The sequence below is a fragment of the Condylostylus longicornis genome, unplaced genomic scaffold (genome assembly GCF_029603195.1).
Source record: "Condylostylus longicornis isolate FDR11 unplaced genomic scaffold, ASM2960319v2 ptg000010l, whole genome shotgun sequence".
Classification (NCBI taxonomy): Eukaryota; Metazoa; Arthropoda; class Insecta; order Diptera; family Dolichopodidae; genus Condylostylus; species Condylostylus longicornis.
Genome location: NW_026577979.1, coordinates 340,463 through 368,136, shown reverse-complemented (window position 1 = coordinate 368,136; position 27,674 = coordinate 340,463). Strand labels below are relative to the sequence as shown.

At 23.9% G+C, this 27,674-nt stretch overlaps 1 protein-coding gene across 3 annotated transcripts in view; it reads right to left on the bottom strand.

Moving 5' to 3' along the window:
• Positions 1-27,674, bottom strand: part of LOC129618789 (leucine-rich repeat flightless-interacting protein 2) — a 74,987-nt gene that overhangs the window by 45,597 nt on the left and 1,716 nt on the right. Inside the window, exons 2-3 of one of the 3 annotated variants that reach the window (XM_055533787.1) lie at positions 24,623-24,962; positions 8,180-8,913 (exon numbers count right to left, since the gene is read on the bottom strand). The exons of 1 other annotated variant lie outside the window; for it this stretch is intronic. In XM_055533787.1, the coding sequence (XP_055389762.1) occupies positions 8,180-8,266 (87 nt within the window). In that variant the 5' untranslated portion in view covers positions 8,267-8,913; positions 24,623-24,962. The remainder of the gene's footprint in view (positions 1-8,179; positions 8,914-24,622; positions 24,963-27,674) is intronic. One more of the 3 variants, XM_055533788.1, reaches the window with a different exon arrangement.

The following is a 27,674-nucleotide window of genomic DNA, read 5'->3' as shown; positions in this document are numbered from 1 at the left end:
TGTCATTTACAAAAGCAAATATTGATCAAATTGTAAGTGAGCATCTTTAATTGTGTAAAAAGACGTAAACTTTACAAAATATGATGTTCCATATTGTATATAAAAATATTTACAAAATATTATGATTCTTAGTGTTTATATACTTATAAATCGAGCTTTTAAAGTGCGAAAAGCGAAGTTCGAAGAAGCAGCTTCGAAAAGATATCTCAATGTTTTTAACAAACATTCAGAATTCAGTGTTATAAATTTGTTGCGTATTCAACTATATTTTTTCTAGCCTTATATTCCTTTATTTTTTTAACTTTTTCTTGGTATTTCTTTCATAAACTATTGGTAAATTTTAAAATAAATTTTTTAGCGTATAGTTAATCATATGCAAATGCCAAAACGTACAGTTTTGACAATTTAAAATTCAAAAACGTTTCAAAAATTAAACACAATATTTTGTAAATTTTTTTAAACTACAAGATACTAAAGTATTTCTACAAGATTAGTAGAAATACTTTAGTAAAAATAAAAGCAGGATTAAAAATGTGGAAGTCCTTACAAGACTTTTGCAAAGCTTGTATAAAACACGTTAAATACGTTCAAATTGAAGTAGAATTAAAATACCGTTAGGTAACAAAATTCTATTTAGTGTTTTTGAGTAAAATATTTTTACTCATTTTCAAATATTTTTCACTCAAAATATTTTTGTTAATGAGAGAAAAGAAAAACAATAATAAATAAATAAATATACAAATTCCAATGTATTCCCCCCTATAATCAAAAATCAAAAAAAAAAAAAAAAAAACAAATAAAAAAAAACGCACCCTGATGTTTTAAAATGTCAATATTTTTCTGACAGTAATATATCCGTCACGTGTTCTTCAAATTTTCCATGAAAAATCAAACGTTTGACTAAATAATTCTTAGCTAATTAATCACGTTCCATTTTTGTTTTTCTTTTCCTTTCTTAATACTAAAGCTCACATACACATATGAATACTTTAGGATATGTATATTTAAGTGTATAGACATAAATTTATAATACATAGGTATACATATTTATTTTTACCTTATGAAAATTTCATTTTTTATTTGAAAAATAAAAAAAAAAAATAAAGCACCGCGAAATTCAACTCGTAGGGGACATTTTAATTTCCCCCAAAATATAAGATGAACTTCTAAATTCTAAAAACTATTTTTATATTATGTAGGTACATGTATACGTATGTGTATCTGTACTCAGTTTTCGATTTTTTAGAACATTTTTAGAAAATACTGGGAATAAAATTGTTTTTGATTTAAATAAAATTTTATTAAACTTTTGACATTTTGCTAAATTTTAACTTCAAGGCACTTACTCTTTACATATACGACAAAATCAAAGATTAAATTTGAGTCCAACTCAATTCGCATATTTATGCAAACACTGTTTAAAATCAAACTTTGTATGACAACAAATAATAGACATATTCTCTATTCTCATCAGATTTAATGTCAAATGTTTTAAGCTAAAATGGAGACATTTAATTTTCAGAGGGAGTTGTGAACAGCGATCAGCTGATTGTTATATTGGTTATTCTTTTTGTAGCAAATTATCAAATTTTGAATTTAAAAAAAATTTTAATTATATATTGTTTAACTATTTAATGAATCTTTCTAAGATTTCCTGCTGTCATTTTATATATAACAAAAGGAATATAAAATTTTGACCTCTGGCCTCAGGTACAGTCGGAAACGTTATGTACACGACACAATTGCAAAAACAGGCTAATTGAATAAGTTTTTGTTTTTATAGTTTTTTTCATTAATTTACTGTTATACGATATGTATAACAATATAGGTTGTATTATGAAAGTACACTGTTATTAATCTTATTAATTTATATAATTTGTCAGTGGTTCATATAAAATTTAAATATTTTCCGAACGTCTGTGTGAGGTAACGTCTGCAGAAGATTCAAGAAAATCACATTGAAAAAATTCCGTTTGACAAATGTCCATAACAGTTGCAAAGCTTTTAAAATCAGGGCAATATGAACTTCACTTCACAAGTTTTTTATCAGTTCATAGACTTTAAACAATTATTTAATTACCTCTTTATTTTAAATAGACGAAAAATATTTTCTGTATGTCGTCCCTTTTTTCTTAAATTCATTACAATTTTCATTGCAATTATTATAAATTTTATAACATTTTTTTTTATAGGTAAATAAAATAATGAAATTTATTTTTTAAAATGATCTCATTTATGAAGCCACACAATCAAATTTTTTTTATTGATTAAACTGTCTATTTTTTGAAAAAGAAAAGCGACAGAAAAGCAATATTTCTATATAGCATTCAAAATCTTTTATAGCTTTGAAGACTTACAGATACAACAAATAAAACAATATAAAAAAAGAAGGAAAAATCAAAAGGAAAAAAGAAAAGATTAATGATATTATCGGAAGTGGCACTTAAAAATGCACTATACACACACACTCATTTATACATACATGCATCCGCATTTTAACTAAAACTTACATATTATGTACATAAGTGTACATGAGTATGTATTTAATTTGGAAAAAGAAAATTTTATACCCAATAAAAATGTTGCCATTGTTGCCAAGTGATTTTAATAGGTGAATAAATTTTTTTTTTACCACAATTATAATTTTTCATTTCTCATTCTATTATTTTTCATATAGGACTTTCTCTGCTATGTTTAAAATTATTGCATTTTCAAAAGACTGTGGTTGATATTTACCATATATTTGTGTATAAATTTAATTTCGAACACATGGGAAATGTAAAATTTCGTTTTTAAAATTTTTTGAAAATCTATAATTTTTACCTATTTGAATTATTAGAATAACATGACAAAATCTTAAAAGAGATTTAAAGGCAAGAGTAAATGCAAACGTCATTTCGTAAGTTGAGTTATGCACGAGCAATTAAATTTTAAATGTAATAAAAATATTGTCGTTGTTGCCAAGTAAAATGCTCTTTCTTTAATTATAATTTTTCATTTCTCTTGTTTTCATTTTTTATCATGTACCAATGTATTTTCGTATTTAATTAATGTAATAACCTTATAACAGTTGAATCTGATTTTAAGTTTGCAACAGTTTTAAATTTATACAGTTGTACTTGGTTCTTAATGACATTTCCAATAGTACTGTTATTTCGATTTATATTCAGTGATTTATATTGTTGTTGAAATAAATTACTTAAAGCGATCAGTTGACATTTGTTTTAAATTTAGGTATAAACATTTTATTTTCGCGCAGTTTAAGATTAATATTAGTCGGATCTTGGCGCATTACATACTTTACTTTTAAAATTATTCGAATATAAGTATATGAAAAATTATTTTTCAAAATAAATTATTATAAAAAATAATAAATTTTTACATATACAAATATCCTAAAGTTGGTAGATCAACGACAAAAAACAAAGTTCTTTTTTTATTTAAAAAATTCAAAAGTAAGAGATTTTCAAATACAAAAAAAAATTATAAGAAAAAGAAACAGAAAACAATTCAATTCTTTTTGAGAACGTGACAATGAAGATGTACGTGCAGATTTAAGCGTTTAATTTTACACGCAGATAAATGATTAGTTACGAAAACAATTGAGGGGAAAAATGAAGTTCAAAAGGAAAGAATTTTATAAGTTGTTGTTTTTTTTCCTTTAATTTTTTTCTTTTTCCATTCTTAACATATTCTACATATGTACATATATATATTTATATATATAGAAAATTAGTCTCATTGACCCTTTCACAAGAATCCATCATTAATTATTATTTTTTTTTTTTTCGAAATAAAAGCATTTTTTTTCCGTAAGAAATTAAAAAATTTCAATATTAGGATTTTTAAAAGTATAATGCACTTTAAAAAAAAAAAGCAATCTCGTATTTTTTTGTGTATAAAATACTTAAGGCACGAACTTGAACTCATCTTGAAATACCTTAGGTTACTGAGCAATTCATAATGAAATTTTCATTGAGAAAGACTTTTTGTACGCAAATTTCAAACGTCCCTTTACGTACGTACTTATACTAACAATATATTGCGGAAATTTTACTTCTGGAAAAGCTTTAGTTCTTACAGAATTTTCACCATATAGTCGATAGAAATTGTATTTGAAATTAGTATTACTTTAATTGAGCAACTAATTCAGTTCTAATAATTTTCTTAATATTGCATTTTGCATATTAAAATTTGTATTGCATTATCGTATAAAAAATTTAGTAAATTTTCAAACTGAAAATGTCATATCGTAATTTTTAGCACTTTTCCAAAAAAATTTTGAAAAAAAGTGCTTATTAGTTTCACTCTGTCCGTCCGTCCGTCCGTCCGTCCGTCCGTCCGTCCGTCCGTCCGTCCGTCCGTCCGTCCGTCCGTCTGTCCGTGTGTCTGTTTACAAAACTTCTACATTCTTAAAGATAGAAAGCTGAAATTTAATACGTACATAGATCTTTACTAGAAACTTATTTTTGTAGAACAAACTTTTTACCTATCTCCCCCCCTCTAGAAGTTATACCCCCCCAAAGCACTAAAAATGGCCTATTTTAACTATTTGTTGCAATGAAACCATAAGCATTTTTGAAATTTTTCAAACGCAGAAAGGCAGTGACTTGCTTCCCCTACCGCGGTATACTATAGTTAAATTTTAGAAAAACAAAATGGCCGCTCAAATTTACCGTTATCTAAAGTCCTTTTTTTCCAAATTTTTGATGTCGCTTTTCTTCTAGACCCCAGCCTGTAGAAGCTTGAAATTTTAGGGGCTTTTAGACATTAACAAGTAGTTAATTTCGTTGGAATAAAATTTTTTTTCATCTCCACCCCCTCTCAAGTTATGGCCTCTTGAAATTTGTAAAATTTGAGTTTTTGACACCTTATATTTCCGAAACCGCAAACATTTTCAAATTTCTATAAACACAAGAAGCTAAAGGTAAATTCCATGACATTAAAAAATATAATTATTTTTCTTAACTCACACAATTAACCCTTAAAATCGAGCATTATGTTAACCCCACTTTATATTAATTTTTGCTTTATTTCAAAGACTGCATGTATGCATCATCCTAAATATATGCAATCCTAGAAATAGTTTTGTATATGAATGAAAACAATTTTAATAGTGTGGATATACATAGACTGTTTTTAAAAGCAGAATTTTCACTTGTTGAAGGGAAAAGTGCTGCAATACAAACCATTGGTTTGACCCAACTTTATTTAATTTAAACGTATATCACGCTTATGACACGGCAATACTAATACGTGATATATGACGATTAAAAAACAAAGTGGTGGTCGAATTTAAATTCAATATAGTTACTAACGCTAATCGAAACCAAAAACACTTTAAATGCCTTTTAGTTTTTTGTCGTAAATTTTTAAATAAATATAGTCTTCCTGTCTCTTATATACCGTAGTACTCGTACCATAGATCGCCTAAATTTACCTTGAATTTAAACTAACTATTCATTCCGTTTTGAAAATTCTTCTTATAAAATTTCTTTTAAATTTTTTTTTAAAATACGCATACAAATTTCTTTAAGTTTTAGAATTGAAATTATGAAAAAATTTTGTAAGTTCATTTAAAGTACTAATGATGTAAACTTTTTGGGCCAGAATGACTAAATTTTGCACCAATGAGCTTGGTACCTAAATAAATACTAAAAATAGCTTCAAAATGGATACGACAAAGCTAAAATATAGTTGTTGTCACCATTTAGACGAAATTATATTTACATAGAAAATAAATAATATTACTTATATACAGAAAATAAATTACGTACAAAATTTTTAGTATAAATTTTTGAAACTTTTCGATGGTTTTCTTCAAATTCAAAAATCAAACGTTTAAAAGACTATGTATTACAACTATTGAGCAAAAAAAACGCATCGTTTATTCCTTTTGGATTATTTTATGCGCATTCCATACACACACTTATAATGTATAGTTTATGTGTTTATAGTACAAAAAGTATATTACAAACCTATTTTCTTGTGGTGAATATTTTTTTAATATTATAATTATGCACAACTCTTGTCTTCATTTTTCAAATTTTGAGTCTAGAACTATAATTTATTCTAATAGAATTTAAATATAATTTCATAAGAAATTATAAATTTCTCTATTTCAGTTTTGGTTTCGAAAGCTCCCCTCAAAAACATTTTTCAAAGAAAAAGGTATTTTTCCCCCCTCCCAATTACTTAAAAATAATTTTGAACTCCTCTTGTTTTTTTGCTTTTTGCTTATATATATATAATTAAATAGAATGATAATGACATACAATCGATATTTATGAGTCGAAGAAAAAATAAATAGAATAATTAAAAGAAATTACTTGATATAAAAATAAATTTGAAAAAAAAAAATATATTTGATCTTAAAATTAATAAATAGGGTTGAAATGGAAAATTTTGGGATATCAAGGAAAATTTTTCGAATTTAATTAAATTAAATTATTTGATTGAAATTATTGCGAATTCAACAAATTTTAAAGAGATTTTGAAGTAGAATTAACAGAGCGTATTCTTAGAGGCGAAAATGGATTTGATCAATGCAAAATTCTTTTTTGATTTTTACAATAAAACTTACGTGATTCAGTTCTAAATCTTTTTTATTGTCAAATTAGTACGAACTATAAACAATTTGTTTGCGTAATCAATGTTGAATTGAAAGTGTTTGAATTAAATATAGAATTCGAACCGCTGTATATTCAAATTCTTTTTCCTCGAGCTTGTTCTTAAATTTGCATTTACTTGAAATTTTCTAATTCGATTATTCCATAATTTATTTTTTATATTTTACGTATATAAACGAAATAGAAGTTCCATAATATTTGTTACTGCTTATTATATAAACATTTTTGATATTTTTAATTTAACCCTAAAAATTATTTAAAGTTTAAAACTTCGTGTGCGTAGAAATGAGACGCTTAAATGTAAAATATGTAGATCGAATTTCTTCTTTTTATTTTTGGTTTTTTTTTTTATTTAATTCATTTAACACCCGGTATAATAAATTTTTTTTTCTATTTTTTCTGTTGATAATGAGGTAATTAAAGTACCTTCTTAATATGATGACTGTGGTTCTGAATAGAATTTTGTATTTAAATAAATTTTAAAATAATTGTTTTCTTAAATAATTTTTAGAAATAATCCTTTGAAAATTAATTGCGAAAGATTTAAAAAACATAATCAGTTAATATAATAAATTTTAATAAAGATCTAATATCACGTGTTTTAAAATTAAAAAGAAAAATTCTATAGTTGATTCATGGTGTGGCAACAATGTTGGTTTTAAAATTCAAACAAGCTTTAAATTATTTAATGAATAATCTAAGGGAATTATTAAAACCACTAAGGCAAGCGATATTTTATAATAAAATCGTGCACATGCACCAATTAAAGAAAATTTGTGAGAATTCGAAAAACCAGTAGTAGAGAAATTTTTTTTTTTGCACAGGTGATGATATGTGCTCGCTTAAAAGTATGTTTAATGTTATGTAGTATTTATAAAGTTAGCAGTTCTTTATAAATATAATTATTTCAACCAAGCCCTATTAACCATGTGCGGTCTATGATTTGTAAGCCTATTCCAGCTAGCATTTTACTTTAATGTCTTTTTCAAATCATCATTAAGTCTGGATGACTAATGCAACATTGGTTTGGTACTCAATGCTAGTAGTTCCAATCTTCAAACTCTCCAAGCTAATACAATAATTTTATTATTCAAATATGTTTAAAAGCTTTGCTATATAATAATTCAAAAATCGCGAAATGTCAAATTTGAAAGTTGATATTATAATACCCATTACATTATCAACTTTCTGACACATTTCCGAATTTTTTTTTTGCAAAATTTTTACAATACTATAGTGCAAGTTCATACCTTGTTTTCATACCTTGTTTTAAAATGAGCTAATCTATTGATTCTTAATCTACTTTATAGGTTTTTAAAGGTTGCATGACACCTCCAATAAATAATTGTAAATTTAAATTCAATAAATTTATTTAGTGCTTATTTGTATTGTAAAAACGATAACCTCAATAAACAATGTACGTAAAATCGATTTTTTAAGTTCAAATAGAAGTTATGCTATAATGGAAGTATGTAAAATCGAAAATAATAGTATGAATTTATAATTTGACAAAAAAAATGAAATTAATTAAAAATTAAATGTTCACTTACCTCTTTTGCAATTTGATCGAGTGCTTGATCTTCGGCATTAACACGTGAATTGCCTCGACGCCTACCAACAGCGCCGGGGCTATCCATTTTTCTTTTTTAAAAATTATCGTTATTTTGACTAGACAGAATAACAACAACAATAACAACAGCAACAAAAAAAAATTTTTTTGTTGATTCAAAAATAAATTTGTTTTTCGTTTTTCCTTTTTTTTTGCTAATTTTTAACAGGTAATGAAAAGTAACTGTTCAAAATAAAAAAACAAAACAAGAACAGGAAAAAAAACTTTTTTACTGTTATCCAAATGAGGGGAAGGAAGTGGTATGTTTTCGTTGTTATTGTTTTCGGGTTTTTTCTTTTTGATTATTAAATTTTTTTTTTTTGTTTTTGGTCTTTTTTGATTTTGTTGCTCTGTATTTCACTATTTTTTAGGGCACTTTATTTCTGATATGAATGTTGATGAACTACAACACAACATATACACATATAAATTTTCAAGGTGAATTCAAAGCTCTACCATTAAGATGTTATGCGATTTGTGGTTGTGGTGTAGTGTTCAAGATGATATAACGTTGTTTGTTGTTGGTTGTTTGTATTGATGGTGGATATGATGAGTTTTTTTTTTTTTTTGTGAATGATGACGAAGATGAATTTCGAGCGCACGAACACAAAACAAAATTAACAAAATACAATAAAAATCTTCTTGGTTTTTTGATATCCAAAATTATCTGGAATCCTTTTTTTTTGGTTTATTAACATATTTTGAAGAAAATAACAATAAACAGCCACAAGTTTTTGATTTTCCACACAATTTATTTTTGTATTAATTTTTTTAAGTGATTGATACATGAAAGAAAAGAAAAAAATGAGAAAACATAAAATTTTAATGTTAGCATAAATTTTTTTTTTTTAATTAAAGTATACAAAACAAATAACAAATATAGCAAAAGATAAAAATTAAATATGTCAAATGTAATATGCAATAGCGCCATCAATAATTCAAAATCTAAACTACATATATGAATTTAATGCCAAAATAAATTTCGGTGAGTTTTCATTTTATTTCAAGATCAAATATATTTTAAACTCTTCATTTTAAATAAACCTTAAATTAATAGGTACAATTTGAGACCAACATTTTCTCCTTCATTTCAATTGAAAAAAGGTTTTCAGTTTTATTTTAAAATATTATGACTGACTGAATGGAAAAATTGTTTTAATTTGAAAATTACACTATATATATACAAATGTGATAATAACTCACTTTCTTCTCAATTTCAAATAATTAAAAAATTGAAATACAGATTTAGATCAACTGGTTTGTGAACCACTCGTGTAACTAAACCGGTAACCAAAAATGATGTAATTTTAAATAATTTTCCTATTTTCCTATTCTGTTCCGAAGCTAGATTGTTCGTTATACCGTTATTAGAAATTCTGTAAAAATTCTCTCCCAACTCTCTCTCTAAAATCAAAATTACGTAAGTATGTACAAGAAATTTTTCACACAAATTTTTGCAAAATAATACCTATTATATTTTTACTTAATATTTGTTCCAATTTTCGACAAACATTACTTAGTATTTATGGCACTACTGCATAACAACAAGTGACATAAAATATACTTATAAAAATGGTCAAAAAATGAATGACTTTTTTTTTAAACAATTCATGGGAATCAAATACAATTTTGTTTGAGTATGCTTATGGTTTCAAGAGTTATCAATTCAAAGTTCGACTATTTAATAAGATATCTTAAAGCCAATTCTTTAAAATTTTCAAAAAATAACTCAAATTTTCAACAACAAATTCAGCAATGCAAATTATACATAAGAACATTACGATATCTGCATTTAAATAGAACCCTTTACAAAAATAACTATTTAAAAATATTTACGAATTTAAGGATTTTTTCCCAGACAAACTAAGAATTTATTTCATTTTTTCCCTGCTGCCATTCAACCACAAATATATGAAAAATATTTAATAACTAGAACTGTTTCCACAGCAGACGAATTTAATCACCTTAATTTACTTCTTTTGGGAATAAGTTATTTCTCAAAATTTGCTAAATGAATTTATAATAATATGAGTATATAAAATAAATTCCACTCTCATCTTGTACTATAAAAAACAAATTTAAAATTTTCATTAACTTTAATTGCATACATTTTGGGGCAAAAATAACAACAATTATATTATAAATATTATATTGCATACATTTAGGGATGCATATTTTTTTTATACGAACAAGCAAATAGATATTCGCCTTATATTTAATTTATTCATTGAAAAAATTAAAATATTTTATTATGAAAATTTAATTTGCATTCTTAATTATTATTAAAAACAAAAAAGCAAACAAGAATAAAAATTAAAAAAAAAATTTCATTATTTATTCAAATGCAACACGTTTTTCAAAGTGCTTTAAGATGTTCAATTCATACATATAAGGTAAAAATAAAAATTCATATGTAAATATTTATAAAAAAAATTTCAATAAGAAACGAAAAAAAAAAAACAAAATGTTCTTTTTATAAAAATAATAATAATAATTAAAAAAATAGAGGAGGTTATTTTCGTTTAAATATAGATTTTTCTATAATTTTGTGCATTATATTTGCTGCAAAATATGTATAAAATGACTCATATGTCATTTTATTGCTATACTTTTGTACGTATATGTATATGCAAGTGTTGTTGTATCTATAAATTATTTAAAATGTTAATTTATATGATTACTTATATATTTTGATAATTATTTTAATAATTTACCATGTATGAATGAATATGGCACCGAGTATTATTATTATTCATTTGATATTGATAGTTTTATTCACTAGTTTGAGATTTGTAATACAGACCGAATTTGATATCTTTCATTATTTCAAATTTTACTTGCAGCATATTATAAAAAATGTCACTACTACTATGGAAATTTTCAGTACTAAGCATAATATTTCACGTTGAAATTCAGTAAATTTTATTTAATATTGAAAAGTAAAATTTTAAGTTGTTTTATAGCCAATATTAGAACGGATAATATTTCTTTAGTTTTTATATGCAGCCTTAGCTTTTGTCATTAGTTTTCATAAGAAAATATCAGTTATTCCGGTTAACACAATCAGATAATTTAAAATATTATTTTAATTTAAAATCTAATTTTGATGATTTAAAAACTACATGTAAATTACTGAATACTGTCAAAAACTCTAGCTATATTTTTATAAACAAAATTATCACTCATTCCTGTGTAGCCCCTCTAAATTGAACGAATAATATGTTTAATCGTATACTTGTCAGGAACACGAAATCTCGCAGTAAACATTGATGGTTTGATTAAAATAGCCAGCACTTCTTATCACCACAAAGTCACCGCTTAACCTGAACATTCTACCTTTTGTGAATCCTAATTCACATTTCATTTGTTCGATTACGTTAAGGATGCTCATTACAGTCATCCAATTTAACAATAGCAACTTCAATCAAAGAAAATTGTTCTACTTCTTCTAGAGCCTCAATTTTCTTAAGACGAAACTATCAGAATTAACGTTTCACAAACTAGAAATAACTTTTACTTTTTCAAATAATTTCTTTTAATTTAGCAGTTTTCTTTTATAATTGTCGTAAAATAATTGTATATAAATTTCATTTAATTATTTGAAAACATAAAACCTATAATATATAATATTCAAAATAATTATTAGGTCAATGAACTTTTATACTGAAAAATAATTCATTTCGGCTTTTTCCTTGTTTTTTTTTTTAAACATACACATATACTAATTATATTGAACAACTTCCTATATTTTTAATGTTTTTTTTTTTTTTTCAAAAATTCATTTATTTATTTTTAAAATAATTTCTTAAAAAATTATTAATAACTGTATATATATAAATTTGATCTATGTACAAATTCACATACAAGAATTTTGCACCTGTTTCACACAAGTCAATTTTAATGGTATACATATGTATATAAGACTTTAGCACTTGGGATGGTGTTTGTATAGATTACAAAATATGTTTTGAATAAACTTATGCTTAATGTCCTAAAATTAATTGTTAGAAATTACAAAATTGAATATTTTCATTAGCGCATTTTTCATAAATGCAGTGTTACATTTGCGTTGAACTGCTAACGCTTGCCATGCAGATGATCAATCAAATAATTGAGAATACTTAATATTAAAAATTATTATTAGTAATTACACAGAACAGCTTTTGAAAAATTTTATTATTCATTTAAAAGTCAGTGATTCATTATTAAAATCTTGCAGTTAATGCAATGTCAGATGTCCTGCAATTCAAGTCATTCCATTGTAAGCTTAAATTAGAATCATACAGTAGATTCTCAGAAATATGGGAATTGTACCATAATATCCTCACTGATTATTTAATGGACACTTATAAAGTTATACTCACAACTTTTTAAGCCAATAGATAGACAATATTCAATTCAGTTGAATTTCAAACATATTCATTACAACCGAAGCTAGAAAAAGCCTGTGTAAACGGCATATTAAATCAAAAAAATTAACAGAAATAAAAATATATTACAATTTTTGAAGATCAATAAAAACAAAAAAAAATAAATATTGTCATCAACCAGATTATACTCTTAATAGTGTAAAAAGGAAAAGCGAAAATTTCTATACGAAAGTACATAAGAAATAATTTTGAGACAGTTCCAAAATAATTTATGTTGAATGAAAAAATACAAGCAAGAAAAAAAAAATGAGAAAATCAAAAATTCAAGAAATTAAGAATAAGTACATATGCAATTCAAATTGTGTAAATTATAGATTTAAATATGGCAAATAACCAACTAGTAAAGATTCTCAGAACAGAACAAAAAAAAGTATACAGAATAAGAGAAGCAACTAAACTTGATTAATGTTGGAAGACACAAAAAACAAATTTTCTGAGAAGAAAAAAAACAAGAAGTTTTAATTAAAATAGTTTTCTATATAATTTTTTTTTGAATTTTTAAAAAAATGCCATGCTAGACGACAATATAATGACAAAAAAAAACTTAAGAAAAAATTGCAATATGCGCCCGAATTCTTCTTTTTTTTTGAATTCTTATACAAATAAATAAAATTTATCAAAGAATAACATTCACTGAAAATGCATCATTTTACTTATATATCGTTTTAGACACAGTGTAGATGAAGTGATGGTACAATCAATCACCCATATTCAGTTAGACGCATTGGTCGTGTGATGGAATATTAGCCAAATATTTTTTTTGATTTTTTCATTATAGAATTTAAAATATCCAAATTTTATTCTAAAAATTATAAAATTTTTGAATAATATAGCAATTCCTCAAGTGAAGCATTCAACAAAATATGAGAAAAAGTGTTGCCTATTTTCTTATATTATAATTATGGTATAAATAATTTCGAACGTTGAAGTGCTTGTATTAATCACTTCAATACTCTTATTCATTATTCATTTCAATATTCATTAGAATTTCATATTCATTTAGAATTTTCAATTCATTTAGAACTTTCAATATATTATAAAATCAATCTCAACAACAATTATTTTTTATGAATTTAAATCTATTAATAATCTAATTAAACTATTATTTTTTTTTGGGATTTTTAGATCAAGCAACCAGTGGTTTATATAATCTAAATATAAATTTAATTTGATTAATAATAGAATTTTTTTCAAAATACAAAATTCGACAAAATACTTATGCGTTGCGCTAATTTTCTTAAATATAAATTTAATTGTATAGAGAGTGTGATTTCAAAAATAAAAAATTTAATGAATTCTACTTACTAATAATATAAATAAAATTTGTATAATAATGAAACAATAACGTAAAATACTTAACAATAAAAGTAAATTGTGGCTCAAAATTAATAATTATATTAAATAAATAATTAATTGTATTTTACATATTGCTAATTTTTTCTGTAATGGGAAATAAATATAATTTAAATAATGCCTATATTTCAAGCTTATATGAAATTTCCTCAAAAACAGTAGAATCTCTATATATACACACAATTCTCCAGCAAAACAAAATTTAATTAATTTTTCATTGTAATATACAAGGAGAGGAGAAACTCTAATTATATCCTATACTTACTTTAATACAGATATTGATATATGCCAATATATAAGAAAGATTTGACTGTACTTATAAGATGCCCAAACGGTATTCAATATTAAAATTTTAATTTAATTAATTTAATTTGTGGAAAGAAAAGAATGTGACTTAGTACCTGTGAGGGCTTATATTTGTCTTAACTTAAAATAAAAAAAAATAAAAAAGTGTTATGTACTTTAAAATTTACAAATTAACCCATTTCCACCCAATGTAAGAATACTTGTACTTCAGACTGTTTAGTTGGTAATCAAACAATTGTTTTTCAAACTACTTTTTAAAGTAATTTTGTTCAATTTTTGTTTTGATAAATATTGAAAATTTGCATATGTACCTATATTGATACACTGAGAAAAAATGAGTACATAATTTACTGAAAAACTGTATATGAAAAGTAAAACTAATTTGATTATCTAATTAAGTCCAGTTATTTCAATTCCATGCACTTCCACATACATGTATACTCAGTTATTAGAATCTTCACATACGTATAAGGGTCCCAAATTGAACTATATTTGATAGAAATTGGTGTTATTATGCAAAAGAGGCGACTAGTTTTGTTTTATTTCCTTTAAATTATTTTATAAACTCACATAAAAAATAAATAAAATTTAATTTGTAGCAAAAACCTGATCCATCAATTTTTAATTATCGGCCAGATCACTATTTATTTTAAGTTTTAATGATCTTTTGGACATTAGAATTATAGAAAATATACGTTCTAAATTTTAATTTATTTTGAATAATTAAAATATACAATTTCACATATACGTAGCTATTTACGCAAACATTCTTATATTTTCAATAGATGTATGTACATATATAATGAATTTTATTGACATTTATTTTTGGTCTAGACGTAAAAAGACACTAAGTATAGAATTTTTCATCTTTAACTTTAGTTTTGATTTTATTTTTCTTATTACTCGTGTTTCGTATATATACTTCTTATACGTATTTATTACGAATTACATGATCTGATTACTTCTTTCTATCTCTTTCTTTAATATATACTGCAAAATATATTTTCATTCGTTATTATTCGTTCTCTATTTAATTTTTGTTCAAGAGATTGCAATATAACAAAAAATGTAATTACAAAAACAAAAGAAGAACAAGTTTGAAGAAAAATTAATGGTTTGTAAAAATTGTATAATATTTTTTTTTTAGAAAACTCATGGTTGCTATAAAAGTATAAAATACAGTTAATTAGAATTTAAACTTGAAGAACTAATTATAAAAGACATTGTTTTTATTTTAAGGCTAGTCGAGTGAATGACTTATTGGATTAGATTAAACTTGAGGTAACAATGCACAACGACCCAAGAAGTTGATCTATTGTGCCCCCCTGTTCCAGTTATCATGCCTAAGGCAATTCTTTAGAATCTATCCTTCTGACAAATTCAGGCATCTTGTGGGAACCGATTTCTCGTAGTTTGTTTGCTGCGCAGACGTAACCACTCAAAGGCCCCTTTTCCCTATGGATCAACGTTCCACACTCACTGAGTTTGCAAACAGAATCTTCAAGTGTCTTCAATCTCCTCATGTGACTCCTGAGTCGGCAGTGTTCCTTAGAAGACCTGTAAGTATTATCATCTAGTTCCTACCGATTCCTGCTACTGTTCAATACTAGTTTTGAGAACTTCTTAGAATGACTTAGAATAGACACGCAGACAGACAGACCGACGGACGGGCAGAGTGAAACTAATAACAAATTTTTTTTGAAAAGTGCTAAAAATAAATATATTAGAAAAATAAATTATTTTACCACATGATCGCTAATAAATAAAATTATTTTTTTATTTTAATTTTTTCTTGTTTTAGAATCTTATAAATAAAGAAAATTTTAAAATTAATTTAATTTTTCTAAAAGTAATTTAAAAAAACAAAAAAACAATTCACATAAAATAAATTGTAATAATGGAAAAAATACATAAAAATATAAAACATGTTTTAAATAATGAAAATTTTTAATGTTCAGGGTTTCATGAATAAAATCGGAGATTGCAATGACTTTTGACAAGGTCTATTCTTCCATATCGATTATTTTATCGTATTTTTTCTTTGTTTTTTTTTTTTGCTCTTTTAATATTATACACATATCATAACATATTAATTTTCATTTCGATCGCAAATTAATTAAATTAAATAATTTTTATAGATTAATTACAATTTCATAATATTATTAAAACAAAAATTTTTAAATGACATTAAAATCCGATTCGATTCGTAGCGATTTCTTTGTTTATGATTTTTACGTTATTTGAGTGAGAAATTTTGTATGTGGTAGATTTTTTATAAATATTATATTACAAAGTATAATTATATGTTTAAAGATTTTTGACCATATTTATTTATCTGTGTTTATTTCAACATAATCATCATGGTGATTAAAAAGGAAAGGTAATTAATAATAGATTGTAATTCAAATACACAGACCCAAATTAGTCTGTCTAGTAAACTAAAACTCCCAAATTTTTTGACATTATGCATCAACATTCCTATATCTTTTTAATTTTAATGATTTATTTTCGGTCAATAGATGTCACTATTCTGCTAAAGTATGCTAAAATTATTTCTAAGTACTTATTAAAAATTTTTCAACAATAAGATGTTTTAAGTCTCTCTTGTACATATTTCAGATAAAATAAAGCCTCAAATATGCATCTCCAACATGCAATACCAATTCTATTATATGAATATAATCAAATTTCAGATTCATTGACACATTTAAACAAACGAATTAAAAGATCAAAAAATATTTTACAAAAATACAAGAACACAAATGAAATTTTCAAAATAATTTATATATGAAACACAATATTTTATTCATATTTCCAAATATAAACTGATGACAATAAATTTTATAATATTCTTCGTATAGAATGACTCAAATTTATATTGATATTAGGAGTAGGTATTTAAACAACAAATAAAACATATGTTAGTTCAAACAAAATTTCGGAAATTTTTGGCAATCATACAAATTTGGTATGACAACAAAAAATTTTAATAGAAAAAATAATTGAAGCATATAAAATCAAATATGTACTGTACATGGTAATATAACCATAGGTACGAGTATATCGTATATTATATGTATATTTGCACAAATCTATAAAATCAAGTTTTATCGAAATGCTAACAACATAGATCTTTAATTGAGTATATAATAATGAAAATATATATAGAATTGTCTAGACATCACAACATTTAAACTTCTATATTACATAACGTTCTCTTCTTAACAGAACAAGTATGTGTATATGTACATTTATCGTAATTCCAAACTACCCACAATATATTGTACCTTCTTTTTCCATAATATTTACAAATATTCAATATTTTCTTATTTTTTTTTTTACCTTTATATTGGATTTGTTTTAATAATATTGATTTTAGCAATTCATATTGAAAGAGTCAAGAAATTTATTTAATTAATTAATGACAAATAATAATTTGTATTTCAAGTGTTAAATTTGAAACTTTAATAAATATTAGGTGCAATTTCACACATGCTTACATGATGTAAGTATGCCCTACCTAATATTTCAGATATTAATTTTGAATTGTAGCTTCTTCAATTAAGTACTTAATTTAGAACAAAAACTTCTCGAAAACAATATGATCAATTTATTTTTGAAGTTGTGTTGTAACCATGTAGCACGAGAATTCAACTACAAGAATTAAGTGTCAACAAAGTAAATTGTTAAGTGAAATTTTTAAATTTTCTCGAAAAGAGTAAACAATTGAATGTTAATACTTATGCGAAAAATATTTTAATAAAATTTAATTATGGACTTAGAAATTTTAAAGAGATTTTAAATTTTTCAATTTATTTAAGTGTAAGTATATTAAATTTTTCTGAATTTTTCTTTTACATATGTAATTTTTCTATATATACATATATATATATGTATGTATGTACTTAATAAAATTTTCAAATAATTATTAATTTTTGGTTCTATCGATTTTTTAGCAAATATTTTCATTTTTCACCCACCAATCTCTTCATCTCGTCCACACCACCCACATACTCATTAATAAAAAAATAATATTCAATATTTCTTTACATTTCGAAAATTTTCGAAAATAATATGAATTCAGTCTAATTCCAGTCAAATATTTAGTAAATATATTTAGCTGAATCATAAGCAAATAGATCTTTCACATGAAATTTATTTTAAAATTATTTTAATGAAATTTAAAAAAAAAAGAAGCAGAAAATTTAATTAATTAAGACCAGACCACTTATTTATACTTATGGTACCTTTTACAAAATTATCATTAAATTTATATTCTGCCATACATTCCTAAATGTTCATTATAATTAAGAAAATAAACTTCATTAGAGAGAAATATACTCATGCAAAATATTTTAATTTTAATTCGAACACAAATAAGTGTGCTTTACATACATATATACATATTTATGTACATATTTCTATTCCATTTGACTACATTGAATATAGTATGTATGTGCATGATAAAGACTAAAAACAAATATGACAAATCATCATACATGCATACAGCATAAAATTTGAAAAACAAATAAAAAAATTTTTTTTGCATTAACAAAACAGCTAACATACGGCCGGCTAAACTATCGCACATACATGCGATTTCAAAAATATCTAACAAAATATTTAAGTGGCATCCTTAAGTTGCGAGTAAAATTTAAATAAGCGCATACCTATTTTGTGAAAAATTTGTTAATTTTCAAAAATTGAAATGAGAAAATTAAATGTTTTACATATGCACGATTTTCACGGTAAAAATTATTTTTTAACAAAAGTAAAAAAGAAAAGAAAATTATGCATACAGTAGAATCAATTTTATTAGAATTGAAAATTTTGTAAAATATTTTGTGTGTGTGTGCATTTGAAAATTTAAACACGTTATACAAATGCTGACAATTCAAATTAATTTTGAATTCATTGAAATTTTAAAAATTTAGTACTTGTTGTCATTTAAAGAAATTAATCAAATGTTAACAGATTACATACATAATCTCCAATTCTTTAATTCAATACATACTCCAATGCAATATTTCTCTAATTCAACAATAATAATTAATAAATATAGAATTAAAACGAATACACTTAAACTTGTTCTTAATGATAGCGAAATTCAAGTAGAACCTCAAATGCTTTATTCTGTGGTCTCCTTTTTTTAACAGGAGTAAAACGTTCTAAACGTATAAGGTATAGTAGTTATGAAAGGATTAGTTTCACACATTTATTCCGATAGATGACTTCAAGTTTTTAGATGGAATAATAAACTTCAAAGCTCTCAATGCAAAAAATTTATTTTAACTCCTACCCACCCTAGTAGTTGGTTTTGTATATTATATTGTGTGGCACTAATTTAATTTGCTCTTCTTTTATACTTAATGACATTTTTCAAAATATTTTCGCATTACTGTATTTTTTTTTTCAGCAAAAATATTAAGAGATGAACAAAATAAGAAGAAGCGTGGTAAAATTAAATAAATAAGTAAAAACAAAAACAAAAAAAAATATAAAATAAGAGAAAAGAGAGAAGACTACAAGAGGTGAAATACAACTTTGGAATTACAGTAAAAACAAAAGAAGACAAAAAAAAATACTTGTCATTAGAATTTAATAGTTTCACAGCCAACAAGAAAAAATTAAAATTAAAATTAAAAAAACTGTGTTGCTCTGCTCATAATATTAAATGATTTTTTTCTTTATTATTATTTTAAATTATTAAGGTATTGGTGTCGCGCTTTATGTTTCTATCTAAAAAAAAAAAATAGAAAAATTAAAACAAAATTAAAGATTAAAACATTAAAAATCCAAAAAGAACAAAAAAAAAAATTAGAATCGACATTTCATATTCATTCAACTTTTTTTGCTTTTTTTTCTTCATTTTTCTCTCTAATATAGCAAAGTAAGCAAACAAGTCTTTAAAGGTCGTTAATAAACAAAGCGAACACTGGTACAAAAACATTAACAGATTTAGGAAAAGAAGAAAGTTGTGGGCGGAAGTCAAATTAAAAAAGAACAGAAAAAAAAATTGCTGTTATAAAAAATGTATAGAAAGAAGAAGAAATAAAAAGTGAAAAACAGAAGAAAACAAGAAGTAAAAAAAAAATATTACGCTAAATAAGAAGAAGAAGAAGAAGAAGAAGAAGGCGAATAATAATGAAAAAGGCAACATAACAAAATTTGTTTAATATGTGAAATCAAATGTAATTATTATAATTTCCCATATCACAACACATAAACACACAACTAAGTAATGGAATACATATTAACATACATATATATCATTAAAAAAATACATACATACATATTTATACAACATACAATCTTATATTATAATATTAAGAACAACACACTCTGGATATTTTGTGCATAAACCTTAGTCATTTCAGAATATAAATAAAATGAATCAAAATATTTTCAAATTATAAAAGTTTATAATAGATAAATACAGTGATCGACTTTATTAATTGGACTCATCAACTTTAAAATATACTTTAATTAGAAGTGGATTTTGAAGATGATGAGTAATATTTAAACGAAAAGATCAGATCATATGAATCAGAAAATTTATATGAATCATAAAATAAGTAACATCAGAAAATTTATTAATTTATTTTAAGTAATCTTTGGGTAATATTTTAAAATTAAGTCATTCAAAGAAAATGACTTTCTCCACTTCTACAAAATTGAAAATCTATTATTCCATAACAAAATAGTTTTTTTAATGCACATACATACATATTTGTAATTCGCCGTATTATATTGAATCAATCGAATATATTTATTTAATTGTCGCTAGAATTTTTTTAATTAATAGTTTAATCATACTTATTACCCGGACATTAGCCGATCTTTCAAGAATTGATATATAGCTTATAACTTTCTTAATGTTTCGCTTTATTCTTTTTTTCATCGCTATCTAAATGACAATCTCTTATTCAAAATATAAAATACTGAATTGAATACATAAAGTGTCAAAAGATTTGAATACTTGAGATAAGAATATTTGGAATTTTATTTACAATTCATTCAAATCATTTGAATTGTAATTTCCCCACAATTACATATTTTTCAATTATTGATTTATTAAATAAATATTAATTGCGTTTGTTACCAATAGAATTCTTTTTTGCAAGAAAACCCGACGAAAAAAAAAAAGCGAAACAAATAATTTCAATAACTAGATAAAAAATATTTGTCACTTAAAATGTCCAATAATTAATTGTCACCACTGTATACATATAAGTATGTATAATTGAATTTATGCCACCTATGACAAAGTAAGAGACATTAAAAGTCACTTGTAAAATTACTATTATATTGTACTACATTTAACAGCGTTTAACCAGTGAAAAAAAACACAAAGAAAATAAAAACAAAAAATAAACACTAATAAAAAGGCAATCTAACGTGTTGCTAATGGAGCATTTTTTACCATCATTTCTTTTCGCGTTTTATTATTTCTGTTATTTTTTTTTTGTTGCTTATTATTCTTGTCTCTTTCGTGTTATTTCTTTAAAATACCCAAGTAACAACACCTGTCATATTCATTTTTAATTAACAAATAATTAAATTATAATTATTTAAGCGTGAAAAATTTTTAATGGGACCATATAATTTAAATTAATAATTTTAATTTTTAATTTTCTAATTCGTCTATTTTACAACATTTCTTTACAATCATATGTGTGTGTTTATATGTGTAAGTGTTAAATTGCAAAGGTGTGTGTGTGTGTGTATTTAGATTCTTCAAATATATTTCTAGACATTTTATTTATTAATCAAAGTTAAATTTAAAATGGAAGAAGTAAACAGTGAAAATTCCTTTATTTACTATAGAACAGATGTATGACGTAACCAAAGAAACGAGTCAAGAAAGAAAAATTATTCTCCTCCAACTGGACTCGAACCATTGACTAGGCGCTTTTCTATGCGGACATTCCATCAACTGAACTACTACAGTTGTATAAACAAAATTATCAGCAAATTGTTCTCAACATTGCTTTCTACAGTAGACTTGCTTACATGCGATCAATTCAATCGTCATTTAACTGCTTCAACTTTCAAAATCGACTAATTATTATTCTTTTTGAGAAAATTTTTGTTTTTCATGAATAAAATTTTTCGTATCATAATAGACAATTATTTATGAAACATGCGTAAAAATTAAGAAAAGCGACCTATTTTACAAAGTACATATTTAAGACATGACCAGAAATTAATTTTGCTCAGTTTTTTAAAGAGAATGTTAAATTCGGTTTGGTTCATTTAACAACATAGGTTTGAGTATTGCCATAATAACATGGTTAGTTTAAAAGTAAAATTCGGGTAAAACACCCAGGATACACTTTTTTCGCAAATCAACTGTCCGGATATTCAAGGCATTTCATATTTTTGGCCAAAATTCAAAAAAAAAGGAAAAACCTTACAATAAAATTTTTATGGAATTTTTGATTTGGACATCAAACTAAGAATTTGGTATTAGATTTAAAATAAATTACCTAACCCAGCATTTACACATACAAGTTACTTGCAAGCAAGTTTGTATAATATTAATTGTCAATTAGTTTTTCGAAATGTCAAATTACTTGCTATTATGACGTAGGCGTTTAGCAAGTTAATTTTTGAAAATGTCTTTGAGAAGAAAACAACAAGCAATATATATAATTGTTTATAAATTTTAGAAACCATAAGTTTGCTAAGTTTAATTTTTTCAAAACAAAATTCAAAAATTTTAAATTAAAAAAAAAAAAAAATCAAAACAACAAATTTTTTTTTGTGAATTTCTCAATATGTCAAATTACTTGCTCAAATTACTGGCAGCAAAATTTTCTTGCAAGTTGAACTGCAAGTAAACAAGCAAGTAGAAATATTTCAATGTGTTAGTAAATTTTTTGTATGTATTGCAACTTTCTTGCAAGTAACTTGTACGTGTAAATGCTGGGTAATAATTAATTTTTCATTCTCATATTAAATAATTTACTTAATTATTGTTTATGACTTATAATTCTCATATTACGTTCGCCGTGATTTGATTTGATTTAATTACGAAGATTTTTTGAAATATTGTTTACTCCCACGAATTTTTATAATTAATCATAAGTGTTTACAACTATGATATCTATAAGTAAAAAATATACAGAAATGTATTTGTAGGTTTAAGTAATTTTTCTAATTTCACTATAGATTAAAGTAATCATTACATTATAAGTAAAGTAATCAGTCAGTCAGATATTGTCAAATGAGAAATGAAATGTTGTAAATTCCATTTTAAATATAGCAGCAACTTATAGAATATTTTTTGGTTCAAAAAAGATTTTGATGAATTTTAAAATAAAATACTTATAGATCACAAAATTTAATTTCATTCATCTCTTCGAGAATAAGGAACTTTCATCTTCTTGGGGAGTTAAAGGAGTTGACATATAATTTTAATTCCTTAATTCATTTTAGTAAGTATAAATACATAGATTAGATACTAAAGTATATATAAATATATGAGTATTATACCAAAATATATAAAATTATAAAATTTGTCAAATAGAATCAAGATATTTTTCTCTTAAAACTTAAGTCTCTTATTTATAATAATAATAATATGTAAGATTAAAAAAATAAGTAGAAAATTTTAGAAAGAGAAAAAAAATATTGCTATGTTGTGCATAAATACTTTTAGTTAGTTTATAAAAATAAGAATAATATTATACTTTAAAATACCTATAAATACTTACAGGGTATTTCACTAATTAGCAAACAACATAAGAACAAAGAATTATTAAAAAGTTAAATTACAAAATTTATTTCAATTCCCATACTAGTATGCCTAATGAATTTGAATTCATTTTTGAATTTATACTCTTTAAAATGGGAAAATTTTTTGAGAAAATTTCTTTTGAGTTTTTTTCAGAAATTAAGTGTCAATAATGATGTGTCGCTAAACTGTCTCTAACTCTTTGTCTTGAAGGTCATTGTTGTCAAATCTACAATAGCTTAGAAAGTATATTGGCAAGGGTAAATAATTTGAATAGGAAGAAAAACGCATTTAAATAAGTAGGGAATTGAAATTAGTACAGTCAAAATAAAGCCGATGAATCATACAGCTTAAAAATAGACACTCAAAATTAAATCCTTAAAAAGTTTAAAAATTTGTTCCATTCTCTCCAATTTTGTTTCATTTCCTCAATTATTTCACTAATTTTATGAGTTTGCTTATTAACGATACACCCTGTATATGTTTACTATTTTAGAAATAAAGAAAAAAAATGTATATATTTGTATATATATTTAAATACTTATTGTATATGTACCAAAATAGCATGCATCCGAAAAAATTATTTTATGTTTTCTATACTTTTAGCTTCTTGTTGACTTTTTTTTTTTTGTTTGTGATTTTACTTGTGATTTTTTAACTTTTGAGATCTATAAGAGAGTCGTTGCGTATATTTTTTGAGCCATTTTCACATTATCCATCATTTAGCTATATTTTCTTTTGTTGTAATTTTTGTAAATTCTGTGATATTCTTTGCCTTATTTTTTTTTTTTTTTGTTTTTCTTTTTTGGTTCAACTTTTGTGAAAATACTTAGAATTTTGATAATACCATACAAAAATTTTGCTTTTGTTGTTAGTTATTAAAATATGTGGAATTTCTGAAATGAAAATGAAAAACAACATTAAATATAATGATGATTGTATAATGGATTTTTAGTACAAAAAATATTTACAACAAAATTGTTATAATAAGTAGAACTTACAATCGATTGCATATGTTTATGTAGATATGCAATATAAGTCAAGTTAAAATTAATAAGATAAACAAGTAAAGTAAGTAAGAATGTATAACAAGTATGCATAATGCACATAAGTATATATACACGCGTATTACGACATAATTAAATTTATGGCATGATTGCGTTCATGTGAATTCAAATCGTAATATAATTTAAGTCAGTATTAAATTTTAGGCTTAAAAAGTTGAATAAATTGGTTTAAGTATAACGTATTTTACTATTTGTGATAAAATTACAAATGAATATTATTTAATCTTAATTTAGTTTAAGTATTTAACCCATGGTTTAAATCATAATAGAACAATAATGTTAAGCATAAAGTCTCGGAAATCCGAGTTAATTCGTCGCCAGTCGAGTCGAGAAGGAACAGAAGTACATTACATCGTTTGATTCCGCCATAATTTTTTTTGACGCGTAGCAATGTTTAAAACAAAAAAACATAAAATCTGAAATCCTAAATCAATTTTTGTTCAATCCGAAAAATTTCCAATGTATCTACTTAATTACAATTATATGAATTTGTTGTATTTTGTTACATTCTTATTTAACAAAATATTCTGATAAAAAAATTATGTTTGATTTATGTTTTTATGAACATACAACATGTTTGAAATGATTTTGATTGAAACATTGAACTTAAAGACGGGAGTACTTGTTTTTTATAAGTGTGGCGATTTTATTGCTGTTCAGTTCGTTATACAAAAATTTCCAACGTCAAATATCAATACAATCGCAAAACAGGCTATATAAAGTTTGGGCTACAAATTTTTAGAGAACGGAAAAACGTGAACCTAACTATTTTATTAATTTTATTAATAGCTTATTCATTTTACATTTATATTAAATTATTAATTAAATTAAGTATATTAGTAAAAAAATTAAAATGGAACTGATGTTTCCTACAAATCGAAAAATGGTTTGAGATTTTAGATATTTCTTGATTGATATGATCGATATTTCATCTGCTGCTTACTGGGTATTAAATAAAATCTAATACTTATAGCATTATATATACTCGTATATAGTGTTATAAAGAAAATATAGCTTTAAATATAAAGACATTTGAATGTAAAGATATTCAAGGCAATTTTTCAAACTCCTTCGAAAATAAAGGATTTTTTTCAACAATTAAAATATAAGCAGTAAAACAACTAAAATATTTTATTCTATTTTAAAAATTTTAAATATAATTCGACAAATTCATTTTACTTCCTGATCCCATTTCATTTTTAATAAATAACTTGACCTATTTTTTTTTATTATAAGGACTTAATAATTGTCTATAATATTAATACCCTCTATATCCTATAAGTAATTAATAATCTCCGACCTTAAATAATATTGACAATGAGATTTTCACTATAGCTATATTTTTATTAGCCATAGCTACATACTCGTATATTCACACTTTGCTCCATATTTATTAATCAAATGCAATACAATATTTGCATCGAAATTTTACTACTTATTTTTTTAATGTTCATCGGATCAGTATGCAATAAAAAATATTATAGTTTTTTTCCACAACTTAAGTGTTCCATTTAAGTATATATTTTTTTCTTCTTTCTTTCTTATTTTTTTTTAAATCAATAAAAATTGCATTTCGATCTTATTTTCAAATAGGTAGGTAGGTATGTAAGTACTTAAGTACCTACTTATGTTAAGAAAATATTCTATATTTTTTTTTTCGATTTTTATTTTTTCTACAATGATAAAATTACAATTTGTTCAATGTTTGTTGTTCAAATATTTTCTTTGTCTTTCAGAATTAAAAACAGTTCAAGGTAAAGAAATTTGCTTGAAAATTTCATAAAAAACATAAAAGAAATAAATAAAAAGTATGTAAAATAAGAAATGAAGTGAGAAAATATTATTTAAATACTTATGATGTTTTCAATAAAAAAACGAAAACACAGAAAAAAATTACAACAAAAAATAAAGGAATAAAATTGTGTGAAACCTTATAAAAATTTTTTCAAAGAGTCAAAAGAAAGGTCTAAATACTTTTATTATTGATTATAAAAAATTAAATGAAAATCTTTGAAAATACAAAATAAGCAAGAATATGAAAATAATAATAAAAATTATTAGTTAAGTACGGTAAATAAATAAATTATGTAGGTTGAAAACGTAGTTAAAGTTGGTAGGTACCTACTATGTACATAATTAACACCCAACGCCCATTTCAATTAAATTTTATTACAACCAATTATAAATTATGCAACATACTCTTAGAAACTTATAAAAAAAGAAGTGTACTTTTATAATTAGTTTAGTTTTATTGCTTATGTAAGTATTGGTTATTATACTTAATTAAAAATGTTTCATTAAATTCTATTTAATTATGCACATTACGTAGGAATAAGTACAATTTTAAATATACTTATAAGCGAATAACACTTAATAATTACAAATATTTAATAGAACCTATTAAAAATATAAAAAATATTTAATAGAACCTAATTAAATATCGTAGCTATCCCCGATATCCAAAATGCATTATTAATGTAGTATTACATTGTATCTGTAATCCATATTGTGGAATAAAAAATTTTATACAATGTTTCAGGA